At 47.2% G+C, this 20,308-nt stretch overlaps 6 protein-coding genes across 6 annotated transcripts; 3 read left to right on the plus strand and 3 right to left on the minus strand.

Annotated features, from left to right (window-relative positions):
* The first annotated feature begins 1,871 nt into the window (after positions 1-1,871).
* LOC142977072 (uncharacterized) lies at positions 1,872-2,571 on the plus strand. Its single transcript, XM_076120763.1, has one exon. It carries the CDS (start codon positions 1,892-1,894, stop codon positions 2,525-2,527), a length of 636 nt encoding a protein of 211 aa, XP_075976878.1. The 5' UTR covers positions 1,872-1,891; the 3' UTR covers positions 2,528-2,571.
* A 1,978-nt stretch (positions 2,572-4,549) lies between these two features.
* On the minus strand, positions 4,550-5,737 carry LOC142977071 (uncharacterized). The gene has a single exon (XM_076120761.1). The coding sequence runs from the start codon at positions 5,353-5,355 to the stop codon at positions 4,594-4,596; it is 762 nt and encodes a 253-aa protein (XP_075976876.1). The 5' UTR covers positions 5,356-5,737; the 3' UTR covers positions 4,550-4,593.
* Positions 5,738-6,731: 994 nt separating this feature from the next.
* Positions 6,732-7,317, plus strand: LOC142977359 (uncharacterized; the record flags this gene model as incomplete). Its single annotated transcript, XM_076121237.1, has 1 exon — positions 6,732-7,317. A coding segment is annotated over one exon (519 nt), but the record flags the coding sequence as incomplete, so codon positions are not given.
* A 1,884-nt stretch (positions 7,318-9,201) lies between these two features.
* Positions 9,202-19,996, minus strand: LOC142977360 (uncharacterized). The gene is made up of 7 exons (XM_076121238.1): positions 19,916-19,996; positions 17,895-19,378; positions 16,757-17,051; positions 16,180-16,657; positions 12,076-12,401; positions 11,647-11,997; positions 9,202-10,026 (listed from the first exon to the last, which is right to left on the minus strand). The coding sequence occupies exons 1-7, from the start codon at positions 19,925-19,927 to the stop codon at positions 9,217-9,219; spliced, it is 3,756 nt and encodes a 1,251-aa protein (XP_075977353.1). The 5' UTR covers positions 19,928-19,996; the 3' UTR covers positions 9,202-9,216.
* Positions 14,320-15,184, minus strand: LOC142976960 (uncharacterized). Its single transcript, XM_076120591.1, has 2 exons — positions 15,086-15,184; positions 14,320-15,005 (listed from the first exon to the last, which is right to left on the minus strand). Exons 1-2 carry the CDS (start codon positions 15,095-15,097, stop codon positions 14,364-14,366), a joined length of 654 nt encoding a protein of 217 aa, XP_075976706.1. The 5' UTR covers positions 15,098-15,184; the 3' UTR covers positions 14,320-14,363.
* LOC142976959 (uncharacterized) lies at positions 15,877-17,326 on the plus strand. The gene has a single exon (XM_076120590.1). The coding sequence runs from the start codon at positions 16,259-16,261 to the stop codon at positions 17,018-17,020; it is 762 nt and encodes a 253-aa protein (XP_075976705.1). The 5' UTR covers positions 15,877-16,258; the 3' UTR covers positions 17,021-17,326.
* Positions 19,997-20,308: the final 312 nt, after the last annotated feature.

Consider the following 20,308-nt stretch of genomic DNA (forward strand, 5'->3'; position numbering starts at 1 on the left):
TCACCACCTTGTCCACGGCCACCACGCGAGTGGCGGGCGCCGCGTAGCTCACTGAGGGCGCCGCGTAGCCGATAGAGGGTGCCACGTAGCTCAGGGCGGGCGCAGTGTAGCTGATGGCGGGCGCTGAGTGAGTCAGGGCGGGAGCAGCGTAGCTGATGGAGGGCGCGGCGTAGCTGATGGCGGGCGCGGCGTAGCTGATGGCGGGCGCCGCGTAGCTGATGGCGGACGCGGAGTGGGACAGGGCGGGAGCGGCGTAGCTGATGGTGGGCGGGCGGATCTCGTAACTGACGGAGGGCGCGGAGTGGGTGTCTGGCAGCGCGTGCAGGAAGCCGCGCTTCTCGCGCACGTTGCCCGCCGCCGCCGCGCCCACGAGCGCGCACACGCACATCAGAGCCTGCCGACATGCACGTCGCACACGTTACACACTGTACATATACTAACTGTCGTACACAACGACATGTGCCAGGTACTCACCGAGACGTTCATGTTGCTGCGAGCTGGTGCTGATGATCACTGATGTCTGCTCTCATCATCGCTACACATATATAACACGCACGACGTGTGATGTCGCAACGTCACCTCGCCCTACACGCGTCGCCATACATTATGTGCATAACTCACATAATATATTAATACATACTACTGGGCGCCCAGTAGTCGAAATTCGACGAAAATGAATTTAAATTATAAGTTATTTAATATAAAAATATATGACCAACAGTAAGACCTCATTAATCATATAAAACGATACGTCTACGTCAGCGCTCAATGTATATAGACAAATGTCAAATGCATGGTAGTGTGTGTAATGTTTTGTTGATTGAATTACATAATGTACTTTATATTAATATTATTTAAAAATATTTTACCGTTCACCACTCCTCTTACACATAAACTTTAAGTGTACAAAATTTCATATTCCTGCGTTCGCGTAACTTTCGTAACGTAACGCTGTGTCGCTACCATTGCGTTAAGAGGTCGTAGGATCGATTTCCACACGAAGCAATTAATAATTTTTGCTATTCGCAAATAGTTGTTTCAGGTGTGGTTGTACTCTCGCTGTTTGTATGTTTGTAAATACCCGAGAGAGTACGAGAGTTGTCTTTTTGAAGAAGAGTTTTAAAGACAGACGAGAACTGAGGCATACTATATAACTAGTCACATCATTATGTTGAAGTCTAGGGTTCAGCTTTCTAGCCATCGCGGTTTATGAGATATAGCTTGGATACAGACCGACAGACAGCGGAGGCGTAGTACCAGGGTCCCGGTATACCCTTTGGGTTGAACCCTAAATAGTACTTACTTTCAGTTATGATTAAGTAGTTCAAGTTAACACAACAATAAGTTTCAAAACTTTCTACAGTTCCTAATAAGATTCAAGAGTGACAGTTATGGTGTGAGTTTATTGAATTTATTTAAGAGAAATAATGATGAAGAAAATTAAATGCATAGAGCCAAAGCATATATCGTGTTAAATTTCACTCATTTCACTCTTTAAAAGCATATCTACTTCGTATGTTGATAAAAATTGCCTATGAATTAATGAGATACTGTTCAAAAATAACCAGAATTCATCCCAATTAGTGCTAGAGGCCTTTAAATTTTGATCATTAACTTTTTACATAAAACATGTCAAGTTATACATATATTCTAGTTATACGTTGAATATGTATCAAAGGCGCTGAGTGTAGGGCAAGGTCCTTCTCCTAGGCGTGTGTTGATATATATGTGTAGCGATGATGAGAGCAGACATCAGTGATCATCAGCACCAGCTCGCAGCAACATGAACGTCTCGGTGAGTACCTGGCACACGTGTGTTGTGTACGACAGTTAGTATATGTACACTATGTACAGTGTGTAACGTGTGCGACGTGCATGTCGGCAGGCTTTGATGTGCGTGTGCGCGCTCGTGGGCGCGGCGGCGGCGGGCAACGTGCGCGAGAAGCGCGGCTTCCTGCACGCGCTGCCAGACACCCACTCCGCGCCCTCCGTCAGCTACGAGATCCGCCCGCCCTCCATCAGCTACGCCGCTCCTTCCATCAGCTACGCTGCTCCCGCCTTGTCCTACGCTGCGCCCGCCATCAGCTACGCGGCACCCTCCATCAGCTACGATGCTCCCGCCCTGACTCACTCCGCGCCCGCCATCAGCTACGCTGCGCCCGCCCTGAGCTACGTGGCGCCCTCTATCGGCTACGCGGCGCCCTCAGTGAGCTACGCGGCGCCCGCCGCCGGCGTGTCGTACTCGGAGCCGGCTGTGAGCTACTCGGCGCCCGCCACTCGCGTGGTGGCCGTGGACAAGGTGGTGAACGTGCAGCGCGAGGTGTCCGTGCCGCAGGTGGTGCACGTGCGCAAGGTGGTCTCCGAGCCGCGCCTCATCACCGTCAAGAAGCTGGTGTCCGCGCCTGCCGTCACTTACTCTGCTCCGCTCGCGGCTCCGCTCGCTGCTCGCATCTCTGCTCCCGCGTACTCGCCGCTGTACTCCGCCGCCGCCGCCAGCGCCACCGCGCAGTACGCCAGCGGCTGGTGAAGCGCCCTCACTCTCTCTCACCTCACCGCCACTACGCGCTACTAGTCAACACATACTATTATTTATTATCTGCGTTATTATGTAAGCTCAATAAAACGATTGTTATTCCTAAAATATCTTTATCTTTTATTTCTACAAACTAATACATTAAACCCATTAATGTCCTACTACTGGGCAAGGGTCTCCTCCCGTGAGGAGGGAGGGGTTAGGCTTTGAGTCCACCACGCTGGTCAATTGCAGGTTGGGGATTCTGCATACCTAAAAGAACTGTTCTAAAGAACTCTCAGGTATGCCATGTTGGAACAAGTGATAAATAATAAGTATTTCTAATATACTCAAAGCTTCGAAAAGTCATTGGTGTGTTGCCTTGGATTCGAACTTGCAGCCACTTGCGTGGATGGTACCATGTTATGCCACTAGGCCTTTAACAGTTTACTACAATGAGTTTCATGACAACAGGCATAATTAGGTATAATGAATTCAGTGAGATTTTTTTATTTCTCGGGGAAGATGTGACATAAAAAAATGCTGTTCGTTCGTTCGTCGTATGGTTAGTGGTCAACCTAGTGTCAAAGTTGTTCAAGCCGCCCGAGAGGCCTTTGACATGGCTTAACGACTGTTATCTAAATGACAACAACCGGGACCGACTTTTTACGTGCCCTCCGAAGCACGGAGACGCCCAGCTCAAATACCACTATGCGGTCACCCATCTATGGAATGACCGCGCCAGGGGTTGCTTAACCCACAGATCGTTTACCGACCGGTGAGGGCAACTGGCTATGGGCGCCTCAAAAAAAAAATGCTGTGAGTGGCAGTAACTCCTGCGTAGATTCTTTCAGCTAAATTAGACACAATTACAGAGTTAAAACAGAATAAATCCTTTAAAACTGATTTGCTTGCTGAGTTTGCTGTTACTCCAAAAGAAAAAAACACATCCGATCCGTCTTGTAGCGTTTGGTGTAAGTACATTCTTCGGTTTATTGAAATAATATTATAAAGCAGTAGATAGTGAATTGTGTTGAGTTTAACTATTTGAGTGAAAAATGACATCTGCTTACATTTTGGCTAAGAAGCCGACGTCTGTTTCTGAAGTGTGCGGTTTTAGGTTTGCATGTATATGTTACTGTAAAAGCCCGAACTGTGGTAAATCCTTAGATTTTCCGGTAAAACTTAAGATTTACCAACTCTGAATGGTAAAAGTCCGAACAATTATTATATTTCGAACTTTTATCACTATTCACTTGGTAAATCTTAGGATTTACCTCAAGGGCAGGTAACTTATTTTATTTTTTAGGTAATAGTCGCATAGTATTCGAATATCTGCAAGCCTTTGCATATTAAAACAAAAATGTATAAAAATTGACATGCTTTGTTCATAAAATAGATGTGCATTGCATTCAGTTTGAACAATATAATACAAATAATAATACACTACATACTTACGTACGTGATTCTTAATATAATATATGTATAACCTCTACATGTATCGATCTTGATTCTTGTCCCTGCCCGTCTGACTACTAAATAAAATCTTTTCTCTACACAAAAAAAGAAGGTTTTTGGGTAACTCACGAGCTCATTAAAAGAAACCTAATGAACCGTGTACTCATTTGTGATTCTTGAAGCCAAAGAGATTTTATTACAAGTTCATACATACTATAATGCGAAGAGACTTTTTTTCCCGCCCTTATATAATTGCTTGTTATCTTTATCAGGTTGATAGGCACATCGAGCTACAAGCCAATAGTACTTAGAATTTTTAAGTTTCTTGTGGATTATTTCAGTCTTATAGGTTCTTCTATATGTTAAATCAATTCCAGGTTAAGGATGCATTCAATTTTTTTATTAAATTATTATTTGTCTTTGATTCTTCCGCTGTTAAAATTGTGGCACGTTTGAAGGTTTTGCGTTTGAATTAATATCATAGAGTTGGATCGTGAACAGAAACATTACAACGATTTAATATTATATTTTATTGCACTTAGGTCATAACGCAGATAATAAATAATAATATGTGTTGACTAGTAGCGCGTAGTGGCGGTGAGGTGAGAGAGAGTGAGGGCGCTTCACCAGCCGCTGGCGTACTGCGCGGTGGCGCTGGCGGCGGCGGCGGAGTACAGCGGCGAGTACGCGGGAGCAGAGATGCGAGCAGCGAGCGGAGCCGCGAGCGGAGCAGAGTAAGTGACGGCAGGCGCGGACACCAGCTTCTTGACGGTGATGAGGCGCGGCTCGGAGACCACCTTGCGCACGTGCACCACCTGCGGCACGGACACCTCGCGCTGCACGTTCACCACCTTGTCCACGGCCACCACGCGAGTGGCGGGCGCCGAGTAGCTCACAGCCGGGGCCGAGTACGACACGCCGGCGGCGGGCGCCGCGTAGCTCACTGAGGGCGCCGCGTAGCCGATAGAGGGTGCCACGTAGCTCAGGGCGGGCGCGGCGTAGCTGATGGCGGGCGCGGAGTGAGTCAGGGCGGGAGCAGCGTAGCTGATGGAGGGCGCCGCGTAGCTGATGGCGGGCGCAGCGTGGGACAAGGCGGGAGCAGCGTAGCTGATGGAGGGCGCCGCGTAGCTGATGGCGGGCGCAGCGTGGGACAAGGCGGGAGCAGCGTAGCTGATGGAGGGCGCCGCGTAGCTGATGGCGGGCGCAGCGTGGGACAAGGCGGGAGCAGCGTAGCTGATGGAAGGAGCGGCGTAGCTGATGGTGGGCGGGCGGATCTGGTAGCTGACGGAGGGCGCGGAGTGGGTGTCTGGCAGCGCGTGCAGGAAGCCGCGCTTCTCGCGCACGTTGCCCGCCGCCGCCGCGCCCACGAGCGCGCACACGCACATCAAAGCCTGCCGACATGCACGTCGCACACGTTACACACTGTACATATACTAACTGTCGTACACAACACACATGTGCCAGGTACTCACCGAGACGTTCATGTTGCTGCGAGCTGGTGCTGATGATCACTGATGTCTGCTCTCATCATCGCTACACATATATAACAACACACGCCTAGGAGAAGGACCTTGCCCTACACTCAGCGCCTTTGATACATATGTATAACAATTTTTAAACCATATAGTATAACAATTTTTCCATAAATTATACCTGTGCGTGCATAATTTATGGAAAATTATAATTCTAGTCGCCAAATTGTATAATAGGCGTGAAGCCTCAACCAACAACACACGCAGCCCACGTAGGTAGTAGGTACTCTGCCACAAACACACATTATGTATTCAATGTTTAATAGTTAAATATGAAGGGACTGGTAGGTACAAACGAGTCATGAAACTAAAATATGTACCTATATCTATGCTCCATATTTGTTTTTAATGTCGGCACACCAAAAACAAATAATGACAACTTATCAACTTTCAATAAATCAATAGCAACTGAACTTGTCAGAAGCTGAATCTGTTTTATTCATATCAAACACTTAAGTTAAGATACCAAGTGAACATGCGTGTATTCAAAATGTTGTAACAAAAGAAAAAAGATAATAATAAGAAGCTTATAAATACGAAGTCAGTTTAGAAACTACACAACTGATTATGGCTCATACAGGCATTTGATTATTGTGGGAAGCGGACCCGCACAACTCTTAAACACCGACATCGCTTCGTCCGTCGCTTCAAGTTAATACTATCGTTGTAGAGCTACGTAGGTTTCTGCTACGCGCCGTCTACGCAGCAGCTTCACGTAGCCGTCACTCAATCCTTCATCCAGCTTAAGTTTTCTTTCTACGATTGTAATTTATTCTTAATTAAGTGACACATATTCGCATAACTAATAAACTCTGTAGTTTGAGTTTGGGCAAACGAACGTTAGATTGATATAATTTTAATATTTTATGTATGTATGTAGATGAATTATGCACATAATGTTGGCGACGCGTGTAGGGCGAGGTGACGTTGCGACATCGTGCGTCGTGTGTGTTATATATGTGTAGCGATGATGAGAGCAGACATCAGTGATCATCAGCACCAGCTCGCAGCAACATGAACGTCTCGGTGAGTACCTGGCACATGTCGTTGTGTACGACAGTTAGTATATGTACAGTGTGTAACGTGTGCGACGTGCATGTCGGCAGGCTTTGATGTGCGTGTGCGCGCTCGTGGGCGCGGCGGCGGCGGGCACCGTGCGCGAGAAGCGCGGCTTCCTGCACGCGCTGCCAGACACCCACTCCGCGCCCTCCGTCAGCTACGAGATCCGCCCGCCCACCATCAGCTACGCCGCTCCTTCCATCAGCTACGCTGCTCCCACCTTGTCCCACGCTGCGCCCGCCATCAGCTACGCGGCGCCCTCCATCAGCTACGCTGCTCCCGCCCTGACTCACTCCGCGCCCGCCATCAGCTACGCCGCGCCCGCCCTGAGCTACGTGGCACCCTCTATCGGCTACGCGGCGCCCTCAGTGAGCTACGCGGCGCCCGCCGCCGGCGTGTCGTACTCGGCCCCGGCTGTGAGCTACTCGGCGCCCGCCACTCGCGTGGTGGCCGTGGACAAGGTGGTGAACGTGCAGCGCGAGGTGTCCGTGCCGCAGGTGGTGCACGTGCGCAAGGTGGTCTCCGAGCCGCGCCTCATCACCGTCAAGAAGCTGGTGTCCGCGCCTGCCGTCACTTACTCTGCTCCGCTCGCGGCTCCGCTCGCTGCTCGCATCTCTGCTCCCGCGTACTCGCCGCTGTACTCCGCCGCCGCCGCCAGCGCCACCGCGCAGTACGCCAGCGGCTGGTGAAGCGCCCTCACTCTCTCTCACCTCACCGCCACTACGCGCTACTAGTCAACACATATTATTATTTATTATCTGCGTTATGACCTAAGTGCAATAAAATATAATATTAAATCGTTGTAATGTTTCTGTTCACGATCCAACTCTATGATATTAATTCAAACGCAAAACCTTCAAACGTGCCACAATTTTAACAGCGGAAGAATCAAAGACAAATAATAATTTAATAAAAAAATTGAATGCATCCTTAACCTGGAATTGATTTAACATATAGAAGAACCTATAAGACTGAAATAATCCACAAGAAACTTAAAAATTCTAAGTACTATTGGCTTGTAGCTCGATGTGCCTATCAACCTGATAAAGATAACAAGCAATTATATAAGGGCGGGAAAAAAAGTCTCTTCGCATTATAGTATGTATGAACTTGTAATAAAATCTCTTTGGCTTCAAGAATCACAAATGAGTACACGGTTCATTAGGTTTCTTTTAATGAGCTCGTGAGTTACCCAAAAACCTTCTTTTTTTGTGTAGAGAAAAGATTTTATTTAGTAGTCAGACGGGCAGGGACAAGAATCAAGATCGATACATGTAGAGGTTATACATATATTATATTAAGAATCACGTACGTAAGTATGTAGTGTATTATTATTTGTATTATATTGTTCAAACTGAATGCAATGCACATCTATTTTATGAACAAAGCATGTCAATTTTTATACATTTTTGTTTTAATGTGCAAAGGCTTGCAGATATTCGAATACTATACGACTATTGCCTAAAAAATAAAATAAGTCGTATATTATGTAAGTATTTTCAAAATTTTATCTAATTCTTATCAGGTACATTCATTAGAAGGTTGCCTGAAAGTTGCACTTAATTGATTTATCTGATTTATAAATTTTATCAGATTTTCAAACACAGAAAGAAAAAGATGACAATAAAATCAAGCACAATAAAATAAACTATTGTAGTGTCAGTGTTAAGGCAGGCTAATTAGGTTACCTGCTAAGTGAATAGTGATAAAAGCTCGAAATATAATAATTGTTCGGACTTTTACCATTCAGAGTTGGTAAATCATAGGTTTTACCGGAAAATCTAAGGATGCAAACCTAAAACCGCACACTTCAGAAACAGACGTCGGCTTCTTGGCCAACATAAAAACAGATGTCATTTTTCACTCAAATAGTTAAACTCAACACAATTCACTATCTACTGCTTCATAATATTATTTCAATAAACCGAAGAATGTACTTACACCAAACGCTACAAGATGGATCGAATGTGTTTTTTTCTTTTGGAGTAACAGCAAACTCAGCAAGCAAAACAGTTTTAAAGGATTTATTCTGTTTTTAACTCTGTAATTGTGTCTAATTTAGCTGAAAGAATCTACGCAGGTGTTACTGCCACTTACAGCATTTTTTTATGTGACATCTTCCGCGAGAAATAAAAAAATCTCACTGAATTCATTATACCTAATTATGCCTGTTGTCATGAAACTCATTGTAGTAAACTGTTAAAAGCCTAGTGGCATAACATGGTACCATCCACGCAAGTGGCTGCAAGTTCGAACCCAAGGCAACAAACACACCAATGACTTTTCGAAGCTATGTGTGTATTAGAAATGCTTAATTATCACTTGTTCCAACGGTGAAGGAAAATATCGTTATGCAACCTTGCATGCCTGAAAGTTCTTTAGAACAGTTCTTTTAGGTATGCAGAATCCCCAACCTGCAATTGACCAGCGTGGTGGACTCAAAGCCTAACCCCTCCCTCCTCACGGGAGGAGACCCTTGCCCAGTAGTAGGACATTAATGGGTTGAATGTATTAGTTTGTAGAAATAAAAAGATAAAGGTATTTTAGGAATAACAATCGTTTTATTGAGCTTACATAATAACGTATATAATAAATAATAGTATGTGTTGACTAGTAGCGCGTAGTGGCGGTGAGGTGAGAGAGAGTGAGGGCGCTTCACCAGCCGCTGGCGTACTGCGCGGTGGCGCTGGCGGCGGCGGCGGAGTACAGCGGCGAGTACGCGGGAGCAGAGATGCGAGCAGCGAGCGGAGCCGCGAGCGGAGCAGAGTAAGTGACGGCAGGCGCGGACACCAGCTTCTTGACGGTGATGAGGCGCGGCTCGGAGACCACCTTGCGCACGTGCACCACCTGCGGCACGGACACCTCGCGCTGCACGTTCACCACCTTGTCCACGGCCACCACGCGAGTGGCGGGCGCCGAGTAGCTCACAGCCGGGGCCGAGTACGACACGCCGGCGGCGGGCGCCGCGTAGCTCACTGAGGGCGCCGCGTAGCCGATAGAGGGCGCCACGTAGCTCAGGGCGGGCGCAGCGTAGCTGATGGCGGGCGCGGAGTGAGTCAGGGCGGGCGCAGCGTAGCTGATGGAGGGCGCCGCGTAGCTGATGGCGGGCGCAGCGTGGGACAAGGCGGGAGCAGCGTAGCTGATGGAGGGCGCCGCGTAGCTGATGGCGGGCGCAGCGTGGGACAAGGCGGGCGCAGCGTAGCTGATGGAGGGCGCCGCGTAGCTGATGGCGGGCGCGGAGTGAGTCAGGGCGGGCGCAGCGTAGCTGATGGAGGGCGCCGCGTAGCTGATGGCGGACGCGGAGTGAGACAGGGCGGGAGCGGCGTAGCTGATGGTGGGCGGGCGGATCTCGTAGCTGACGGAGGGCGCGGAGTGGGTGTCTGGCAGCGCGTGCAGGAAGCCGCGCTTCTCGCGCACGGTGCCCGCCGCCGCCGCGCCCACGAGCGCGCACACGCACATCAAAGCCTGCCGACATGCACATCGCACACGTTACACACTGTACATATACTAACTGTCGCACACAACACACGTGTGCCAGGTACTCACCGAGACGTTCATGTTGCTGCGAGCTGGTGCTGATGATCACTGATGTCTGCTCTCATCATCGCTACACATGTATATCAACACACGCCTAGGAGAAGGACCTTGCCCTACACTCAGCGCCTTTGATACATATTCAACGTATAACTAGAATATATGTATAACTTGACATGTTTTATGTAAAAGTTAATGATCAAAATTCAAAGGCCTCTAGCACTAATTGGGATGAATTCTGGTTATTTTTGAACAGTATCTCATTAATTCATAGGCAATTTTTATCAACATACGAAGTAGATATGCTTTTAAATAGTGAAATGAGTGAAATTTAACACGATATATGCTTTGGCTCTATGCATTTAATTTTCTTCATCATTATTTCTCTTAAATAAATTAAATAAACTCACACCATAACTGTCACTCTTGAATCTTATTAGGAACTGTAGAAAGTTTTGAAACTTATTGTTGTGTTAACTTGAACGGCTTAATCATAACTGAAAGTAAGTACTATTTAGGGTTCAACCCAAAGGGTAAAACGGGACCCTGGTACTACGCCTCCGCTGTCTGTCGGTCTGTATCCAAGCTATATCTCATAAACCGCGATGGCTAGAAAGCTGAATTTTTTCACAAATGATGTCATTCCGCTGCAGCTATCGAATCTTTCGTGCGCGAGTCCGACTCGCTCTTGGCCGGTATTTTTATTTTTTTACTGAACTATACCTCTGGCCTTACTGGGCTAGTTTTTGCTACGGATCTACGGAATTTGATAAGTTGTTGGTATATAATACAAGTGGTCATAAAACTCGTTTATGACCACTTGTTAAGAACTCAAGAGGAACCCTAGACTTCAACATAATGATATGACTAGTTATATAGTTTGCCTCAGTTCTCGTCTGTCTTTAAAACTCTTCTTCAAAAAGACAACTCTCGTACTCTCTCGGGTATTTACAAACATACAAACAACGAGAGTACAACCACACCTGAAACAACTATTTGCTATTAGCAAAAATTATTAATTGCTTCGTGTGGAAATCGATCCTACGACCTCTTAACGCAATGGTAGCGACACAGCGTTACGTTACGAAAGTTACGCGAATATGAAATTTTGCACACTTAAAGTTTATGTGTAAGAGGAGTGGTGAACCGTAATATATTTTTAAATAATATTAATATAAAGTACATTATGTAATTCAATCAACAAAACATTACACACACTACCATGCATTTGACATTTGTCTATATACATTGAGCGCTGACGTAGACGTATCGTTTTATATGATTAATGAGGGCTTACTGTTGGTCAGACATTTTTATATTAAATAACTTATAATTTAAATTTATTTTAGTCGAATTTTGACTACTGGGCGCCCAGTAGTATGTATTAATATATTATGTGAGTTATGCACATAATGTATGGCGACGCGTGTAGGGCGAGGTGACGTTGCGACATCACGCGTCGTGCGTGTTATATATGTGTAGCGATGATGAGAGCAGACATCAGTGATCATCAGCACCAGCTCGCAGCAACATGAACGTCTCGGTGAGTACCTGGCACATGTCGTTGTGTACGACAGTTAGTATATGTACAGTGTGTAACGTGTGCGACGTGCATGTCGGCAGGCTTTGATGTGCGTGTGCGCGCTCGTGGGCGCGGCGGCGGCGGGCACCGTGCGCGAGAAGCGCGGCTTCCTGCACGCGCTGCCAGACACCCACTCCGCGCCCTCCGTCAGCTACGAGATCCGCCCGCCCACCATCAGCTACGCCGCTCCTTCCATCAGCTACGCTGCTCCCGCCTTGTCCCACGCTGCGCCCGCCATCAGCTACGCGGCGCCCTCCATCAGCTACGCTGCTCCCGCCCTGACTCACTCCGCGCCCGCCATCAGCTACGCCGCGCCCGCCCTGAGCTACGTGGCACCCTCTATCGGCTACGCGGCGCCCTCAGTGAGCTACGCGGCGCCCGCCGCCGGCGTGTCGTACTCGGCCCCGGCTGTGAGCTACTCGGCGCCCGCCACTCGCGTGGTGGCCGTGGACAAGGTGGTGAACGTGCAGCGCGAGGTGTCCGTGCCGCAGGTGGTGCACGTGCGCAAAGTGGTCTCCGAGCCGCGCCTCATCACCGTCAAGAAGCTGGTGTCCGCGCCTGCCGTCACTTACTCTGCTCCGCTCGCGGCTCCGCTCGCTGCTCGCATCTCTGCTCCCGCGTACTCGCCGCTGTACTCCGCCGCCGCCGCCAGCGCCACCGCGCAGTACGCCAGCGGCTGGTGAAGCGCCCTCACTCTCTCTCACCTCACCGCCACTACGCGCTACTAGTCAACACATACTTACTATTATTTATTATCTGCGTTATGACCTTAGTACAATAAAATGTATTTAAATCTATCTCATGTTTTTGTTTCGAAACTAACCCCATACTAATTAACCAAGTAAGTACTTGATTGATGATAAACTCCATAAACTACTTTCAAATCAAATCAAATCAAATCATTTATTCATATATGTAGTTCAAATGCTGACACTTATGATAGTCAATGATACAGAGAGTGAATTTACCGCCAGTTCGGAAGGTAGGGCCAATGAGAAGAGCTGGCAAGAAACTCTTTGACAATTTCTTTGACGGAGACTGGTACTGGTATAAAGGTTACCTTAAAATACGATTTTTCTAAACCCTTACTGTCCCACAGCTGCGTAAAGGTCCCGTCCCGAATTGAGGCAAGGGTTAGACCGTGAGCCAACAACAGGGACTATGTTATCCACGTACGCAGTTAACAACGGTAAATAACTTCGATACATTTATTAGCTATATGTAGGTACATACATTTTATTATGATAAAGTTTCGATGTTGGCACACATGGCTAGTAGTTGAGCTACAGGTTCAGACGACTGTTCCTACAACTTAACATCAAGCTGATATCAATAATGTAATAATAAAGAGTTGCTATGTCTCTTGTATATGACTTTTGAAAAGCTAGAAGACGTCTCTGACTTGCCTGAAGTTTCATAATAGTTACTTAAGAGGGTTATTTGTTCACTTGTAAATAGTATCTGAATAAAAAATTTCTTTCGGCAAATTAAACACCTATATTGTCATATAGGTTTCTATATTAAAACTGATATTTTGTATGTAAGTACGTTGGCCCTTCGTGAAATATTGCAGGTGTTCCTTTTGACCTTTCTCTATTTTTTCCATGCCTTACCATACCCTATACTCTTTAGCAAAGTTTGACTATTTACTAACGACTATCTTTATATATATAATTCTTCTGTAAGGTGTATGTCACTGAACTTCTCTGAAACGATTGGACCGATTTTAATGAAATTTTTTGTGTGTGTTCAAGGGGATCTGAGAATGGTTTAGATTCACAATGTTGTCCGCTGGACAATGTTTTTTATTTAATTTTTATGGTAAAACAACATTTGCCGGGTCAGCTAGTAATTATTATAAGAAACCAACAAAATCTCAACGAATATTCGGTTTCGTTGATTATACGAGTAGTGAGGCCTCAGTATGTAAATCCGTGAAAGGCATGGAACATCAAGAATCAACTCATATCACCTCCCGCAGGGTCTCTTCTGAGCGTTTAATTGATGTATAATTATTTACACATTGGTCCTTGCTGGACACAGGTCTGCTCCCGGAATTAAAGGAAGGTTAAGGGAGTTGAGTCCACCTCAACAGACATATCCACCACATACGGACTTTCAAGAATTATGTCACACGCTTTCTTTTGTCTGAGTTTTCATGGTCATGTACCTTACTGGTAAAACCTAAAGAAAATGGGTTATGAATTACAATTCTACACCTTTATTTAAATACTAGCTTTTACCCGCGACTTCGTCCGCCACCTTCATTTTCCTAATAAGCGTCATTTTCCCGGGAAAAAAGTAGCCTATGTCCTTTCTCGGGTATCAAAATATCTCCATACCAAATTTCACGCAAATTGGTTCGGTAGTTGAGGCGTAATTGACTCTAACAGACAGACAGAGTTACTTTCGCATTTATAATATTAGTAGGGATTTAGTTCCGGTATTATTATCTCCTGTATACTTACGGCTATTTATAATGGGTATCATTTTTGTACCTGGAATAGTTGTTTCTGTTCGTTTGCTTATAAAATTAAGTATACTTTTATGACGGTCAAATGAAAGTTGATGGTTATTTTTGGAGTTCAATCTTTTTATTGAGCTTACATAATAACGCAAAATAAATAATAGTATGTGTTGACTAGTAGCGCGTAGTGGCGGTGAGGTGAGAGAGAGTGAGGGCGCTTCACCAGCCGCTGGCGTACTGCGCGGTGGCGCTGGCGGCGGCGGCGGAGTACAGCGGCGAGTACGCGGGAGCAGAGATGCGAGCAGCGAGCGGAGCCGCGAGCGGAGCAGAGTAAGTGACGGCAGGCGCGGACACCAGCTTCTTGACGGTGATGAGGCGCGGCTCGGAGACCACCTTGCGCACATGCACCACCTGCGGCACGGACACCTCGCGCTGCACGTTCACCACCTTGTCCACGGCCACCACGCGAGTGGCGGGCGCCGAGTAGCTCACAGCCGGGGCCGAGTACGACACGCCGGCGGCGGGCGCCGCGTAGCTCACTGAGGGCGCCGCGTAGCCGATAGAGGGCGCCACGTAGCTCAGGGCGGGCGCAGCGTAGCTGATGGCGGGCGCGGAGTGAGTCAGGGCGGGAGCAGCGTAGCTAATGGAGGGCGCCGCGTAGCTGATGGCGTGTGCGGAGTGAGTCAGAGCCGGATCAGCGTAGCTGATGGAAGGAGCGGCGTAGCTGATGGTGGGCGGGCGGATCTCGTAGCTGACGGAGGGCGCGGAGTGGGTGTCTGGCAGCGCGTGCAGGAAGCCGCGCTTCTCGCGCACGGTGCCCGCCGCCGCCGCGCCCACGAGCGCGCACACGCACATCAAAGCCTGCCGACATGCACGTCGCACACGTTACACACTGTACATATACTAACTGTCGTACACAACGACATGTGCCAGGTACTCACCGAGACGTTCATGTTGCTGCGAGCTGGTGCTGATGATCACTGATGTCTGCTCTCATCATCGCTACACATATATAACACACACGACGCACGATGTCGCAACGTCACCTCGCCCTACACGCGTCGCCAACATTATGTGCATAACTCATCTACATACATACATAAAATATTAAAATTATATCAATCTAACGTTCGTTTGCCCAAACTCAAACTACAGAGTTTATTAGTTATGCGAATATGTGTCACTTAATTAAGAATAAATTACAATCGTAGAAAGAAAACTTAAGCTGGATGAAGGATTGAGTGACGGCTACGTGAAGCTGCTGCGTAGACGGCGCGTAGCAGAAACCTACGTAGCTCTACAACGATAGTATTAACTTGAAGCGACGGACGAAGCGATGTCGGTGTTTAAGAGTTGTGCGGGTCCGCTTCCCACAATAATCAAATGCCTGTATGAGCCATAATCAGTTGTGTAGTTTCTAAACTGACTTCGTATTTATAAGCTTCTTATTATTATCTTTTTTCTTTTGTTACAACATTTTGAATACACGCATGTTCACTTGGTATCTTAACTTAAGTGTTTGATATGAATAAAACAGATTCAGCTTCTGACAAGTTCAGTTGCTATTGATTTATTGAAAGTTGATAAGTTGTCATTATTTGTTTTTGGTGTGCCGACATTAAAAACAAATATGGAGCATAGATATAGGTACATATTTTAGTTTCATGACTCGTTTGTACCTACCAGTCCCTTCATATTTAACTATTAAACATTGAATACATAATGTGTGTTTGTGGCAGAGTACCTACTACCTACGTGGGCTGCGTGTGTTGTTGGTTGAGGCTTCACGCCTATTATACAATTTGGCGACTAGAATTATAATTTTCCATAAATTATGCACGCACAGGTATAATTTATGGAAAAATTGTTATACTATATGGTTTAAAAATTGTTATACATATGTATCAAAGGCGCTGAGTGTAGGGCAAGGTCCTTCTCCTAGGCGTGTGTTGTTATATATGTGTAGCGATGATGAGAGCAGACATCAGTGATCATCAGCACCAGCTCGCAGCAACATGAACGTCTCGGTGAGTACCTGGCACATGTGTGTTGTGTACGACAGTTAGTATATGTACAGTGTGTAACGTGTGCGACGTGCATGTCGGCAGGCTTTGATGTGCGTGTGCGCGCTCGTGGGCGCGGCGGCGGCGGGCAACGTGCGCGAGAAGCGCGGCTTCCTGCACGCGCTGCCAGACACCCACTCCGCGCCCTCCGTCAGCTACCAGATCCGCCCGCCCACCATCAGCTACGCCGCTCCTTCCATCAGCTACGCTGCTCCCGCCTTGTCCCACGCTGCGCCCGCCATCAGCTACGCGGCGCCCTCCATCAGCTACGCTGCTCCCGCCTTGTCCCACGCTGCGCCCGCCATCAGCTACGCGGCGCCCTCCATCAGCTACGCTGCTCCCGCCTTGTCCCACGCTGCGCCCGCCATCAGCTACGCGGCGCCCTCCATCAGCTACGCTGCTCCCGCCCTGACTCACTCCGCGCCCGCCATCAGCTACGCCGCGCCCGCCCTGAGCTACGTGGCACCCTCTATCGGCTACGCGGCGCCCTCAGTGAGCTACGCGGCGCCCGCCGCCGGCGTGTCGTACTCGGCCCCGGCTGTGAGCTACTCGGCGCCCGCCACTCGCGTGGTGGCCGTGGACAAGGTGGTGAACGTGCAGCGCGAGGTGTCCGTGCCGCAGGTGGTGCACGTGCGCAAGGTGGTCTCCGAGCCGCGCCTCATCACCGTCAAGAAGCTGGTGTCCGCGCCTGCCGTCACTTACTCTGCTCCGCTCGCGGCTCCGCTCGCTGCTCGCATCTCTGCTCCCGCGTACTCGCCGCTGTACTCCGCCGCCGCCGCCAGCGCCACCGCGCAGTACGCCAGCGGCTGGTGAAGCGCCCTCACTCTCTCTCACCTCACCGCCACTACGCGCTACTAGTCAACACATACTATTATTTATTATCTGCATTATCATGTTAGATCAATAAAAACATTTTTGTCTAAAATTTATGTATTTTTATGTTCATATAAAACATAACCTTCTGAATGTGTAGGTATTTATATCACTTAACACAGAGCTATTAACATTTTTGGTTGGTTTGGTTCTTTGATCGGTGTATGGTATTCAAGGGTGTTATTTTTTCAGACAATCTTACGTTCAGGATTATTCCGTCAAAATTTGTTCACGTAAATGGACATATCAATTATGTAATTTTACACGTACAGGTATGGAAGCCTCCTCGTTTTGTCTCATTATGCAAACTTGACATTTAAACGAATATAAAACTAATAATGTGTGTTCCGTGAGATCAACTAAATTAAATATTGTTTGAACATAAGTAGCTATGACGTAGTGTTAGCATTCCAAGTAATATTAGTATTTTAAACTGATCTTGTTTCGAGACTTAGGTACATTAATATTTAATTTCAAAAATAGTCGGATGTTCAACCGGTTTCATAAATTTTAAATATCAAGTCTCAATATATTATGTATTTTATTGAGCTAAGCTTGTCTTCTCGTCTTTATTATGAGGATTGGTAGTAACAATAAGAGAATGTATAAAAGGACATTCTTTATTTCAGTGCTGTATCACATATCTGTTATAAACATAAAATATACATGTCCGGGTTTCATAATCAGTATGAACATTCCATTTTTCTGTTCAAGAGTAAAAAAATGTCTTAACTAAAAAAAATGTTTAATAAAAGTCACGTTATTGCACTAACTGTTAAAACTAATCACTGTGAGAATTGACTAGACCGTTCACCAGGTACCGGAGTGAGCCCAGCTGCCGGAGGACAGGCCGGAGTTGTAGCCGGAGGAGGAGAGGCCAGAGCTGTAGCCGGTGGAAGAAAGGCCAGAGCTGTAGCCGGTGGAGGAGAGGCCAGAGCCGAAGCCGGCGGAAGAGGAGATGCCAGAGTTATATCCGGACGAGGAGAGGCCAGAGCTGTAGCCGGACAGGTCAGAGGAGGAGAGACCGCTGTAGCCGGTGGAGGAAAGACCGCTGTAGCCGGTGGAGTCACTGCCGCTGTAGCCGCTAGACAGACCACTGCTGTAGCCAGACAGATCAGCGGAGTAACCACTGGACAGTCCGCTGTCGTAGCCGCTGTTGTAGCCTGAAGACACGCCGCTGTAGTCGGTAGACACGGCGCTCGAGTAGCCGGTGCTGGTGGGCACCACTTGCTTGACGGTGATGACCTTAGGTTCAGTCACGACTTTCTTTACGTTGACGTACTTAGGCTCGGTGACGACCTTCTGTACGTTGACGACCTTCGGCTCAGTCACTACTTTCTTAACGCTGTAGTACTTGGGCTCAGTCACCACTTTCTGTATGTTCACCACCTTAGGCTCGTTCACCACCTTCTTGACTTGAACGACTTGGGGAACGGTGATCTCACGCTGAACAACCTCTACCTTAGGCTCGTTGACGACTTTCTTGACCTGCACCACCTGGGGGACGGTGACTTCACGCTGCACGCTCACAACCTTGGGTTCGTTGACGTACTTCTGAACCTGGACGACATGAGGGACGGTCACCTCGCGCTGTACGTTCACTACCTTGTTGACGGCGACCACCTGGTGTGTGGGCTGCTGCACGGTTTGCACGTGCTGGACGGGGGCGACGTAGGTCTGGGTGGGCAGGCTGTAGCTCAACGAGGGCGTGAACGAGTAAGAAGGAGCGGAGTACGATTGAGTTTTGTAAGTGGAGTATGGGACGGAGTAGCTCTGAGCGTAGCTCTGAGAGTAACTGGCTGAGGGGGCGGAGCTGTAGCTGTAGCCAGTTGACGGGGCAGAGTAACTGTAGCCAGTTGAGGGAGCGGAGTAACTGTAGCCGGCGGAGGGAACAGACGAGTAACTGTAGCCGGTAGATGGGGCGGTGTAACTGTAGCCAGTGCTAGAGCCCACTCCGGAGCTCAGTCCAGAGCTGTATCCAGAACCGTAGCCGGATGATCCGTAGCCAGATCCGTAGCCAGATCCGGAGCTAGATCCGTAACCGGAGCCGTAGCCAGAGCCGTAGCCAGATCCGTAACCAGATCCGGAGCTAGATCCCCAGCCAGATGATCCGGAGCCCCAGCCGGAGCTACCAGCATTGTACAGGCTGCTGCCGGAGCCGTAAAGGCCGCTGCCCCAGTCGCTGCCGGTGCCAAAGAAGCTGCGCTTGTCGCGTGAGTCTTGCTCCTTGTCTTTGGACTTCTTGGTGTCCTTTACGACATCAGCGGCGACCAGCGCCAACACGGCGCAGAATATAACCTGTTAAATGTAAATTGGTTTGTTTAAAACACTATTTAATCGAAACTATTGACTTCTTACTCATATTCTAAGATATTATAGTTTAAGACGATTCAGAATAAATGTTAGCTTACATAATATTTTTGATGTAACTATTGGTTTCGTAGCTTTATAAAAATGTACAGGATATTTCGTATATTATCGAAACGGATTAGTGATAATAATATACAGCGAAATGTCGTTAAAATATCTAAAATCTATACAAACTGTTTGACTTAGCATTCAATCGTGAAGACTGTTACTATTTTAAAGACATCAAATATTTGCTTTAAAACACGCAAAGCAAATTACACACAATTTAAAAAAGGATTCGAAATACGGGAATTAATTTTGATACAATCCTCTCTTACTGAATTCAAAGTATTTAGACTCCCTATATATTAAAACTAAATTATAATTTTGTAAAACTGATACAAAATACTAAAATAAAATAGAACATAGTTTTTATTAATTACCTTATTTGGTAATTAATAAAAACGAATTGAGAATAATACTCACGAAGGCTTTCATGTTGAATGTCGCAACGGGCGATGGACAGTGTGCTGGACAGAAGGACTCGCCGACATATATACGAGACGAATATCGGATATATGACGTATGGACGCCTGACACGTCCTGCGGTGTTACCCGTCGCGATATACATACTATAAGCTGAACGACGAGTTTATGGTATCGCGGAAGTGTGAGTTATAGAGCGTAAATGCATAATATGGCATTTGTTTTTGTGAAGACACAGCTCTATGTTCTGAATTTCATTTCTACATTCCTTAGATAGTCTTTTACAGATTCCTTAGATCAAATTCATTTTGACGCTTTAAAGAAATTATCTTTATCAATTTCCAAGATATCAAAATTTCTCTTCAGCATTATCCAACTTTACAAAAGTCAGCC

Source organism: Anticarsia gemmatalis, chromosome 12 (genome assembly GCF_050436995.1).
Source record: "Anticarsia gemmatalis isolate Benzon Research Colony breed Stoneville strain chromosome 12, ilAntGemm2 primary, whole genome shotgun sequence".
NCBI lineage: Eukaryota > Metazoa > Arthropoda > Insecta > Lepidoptera > Erebidae > Anticarsia > Anticarsia gemmatalis.

Coding starts and splice junctions, on each gene's coding strand:
- LOC142976959 (XM_076120590.1), top strand. CDS start 16,259: ATGTGCGTGTGCGCGCTCGTGGGCGCGGCGGCGGCGGGCAACGTGCGC.
- LOC142977360 (XM_076121238.1), bottom strand. Junction 17,052..17,894: donor TGGGCTCACTCCGGTACCTG/GTGAACGGTCTA, acceptor AGTAGCGCGTAG/TGGCGGTGAGGTGAGAGAGA. Junction 12,402..16,179: donor ACACAACACACATGTGCCAG/GTACTCACCGAG, acceptor TGTGTTGACTAG/TAGCGCGTAGTGGCGGTGAG.
- LOC142977072 (XM_076120763.1), top strand. CDS start 1,892: ATGTGCGTGTGCGCGCTCGTGGGCGCGGCGGCGGCGGGCAACGTGCGC.
- LOC142977071 (XM_076120761.1), bottom strand. CDS start 5,355: ATGTGCGTGTGCGCGCTCGTGGGCGCGGCGGCGGCGGGCAACGTGCGC.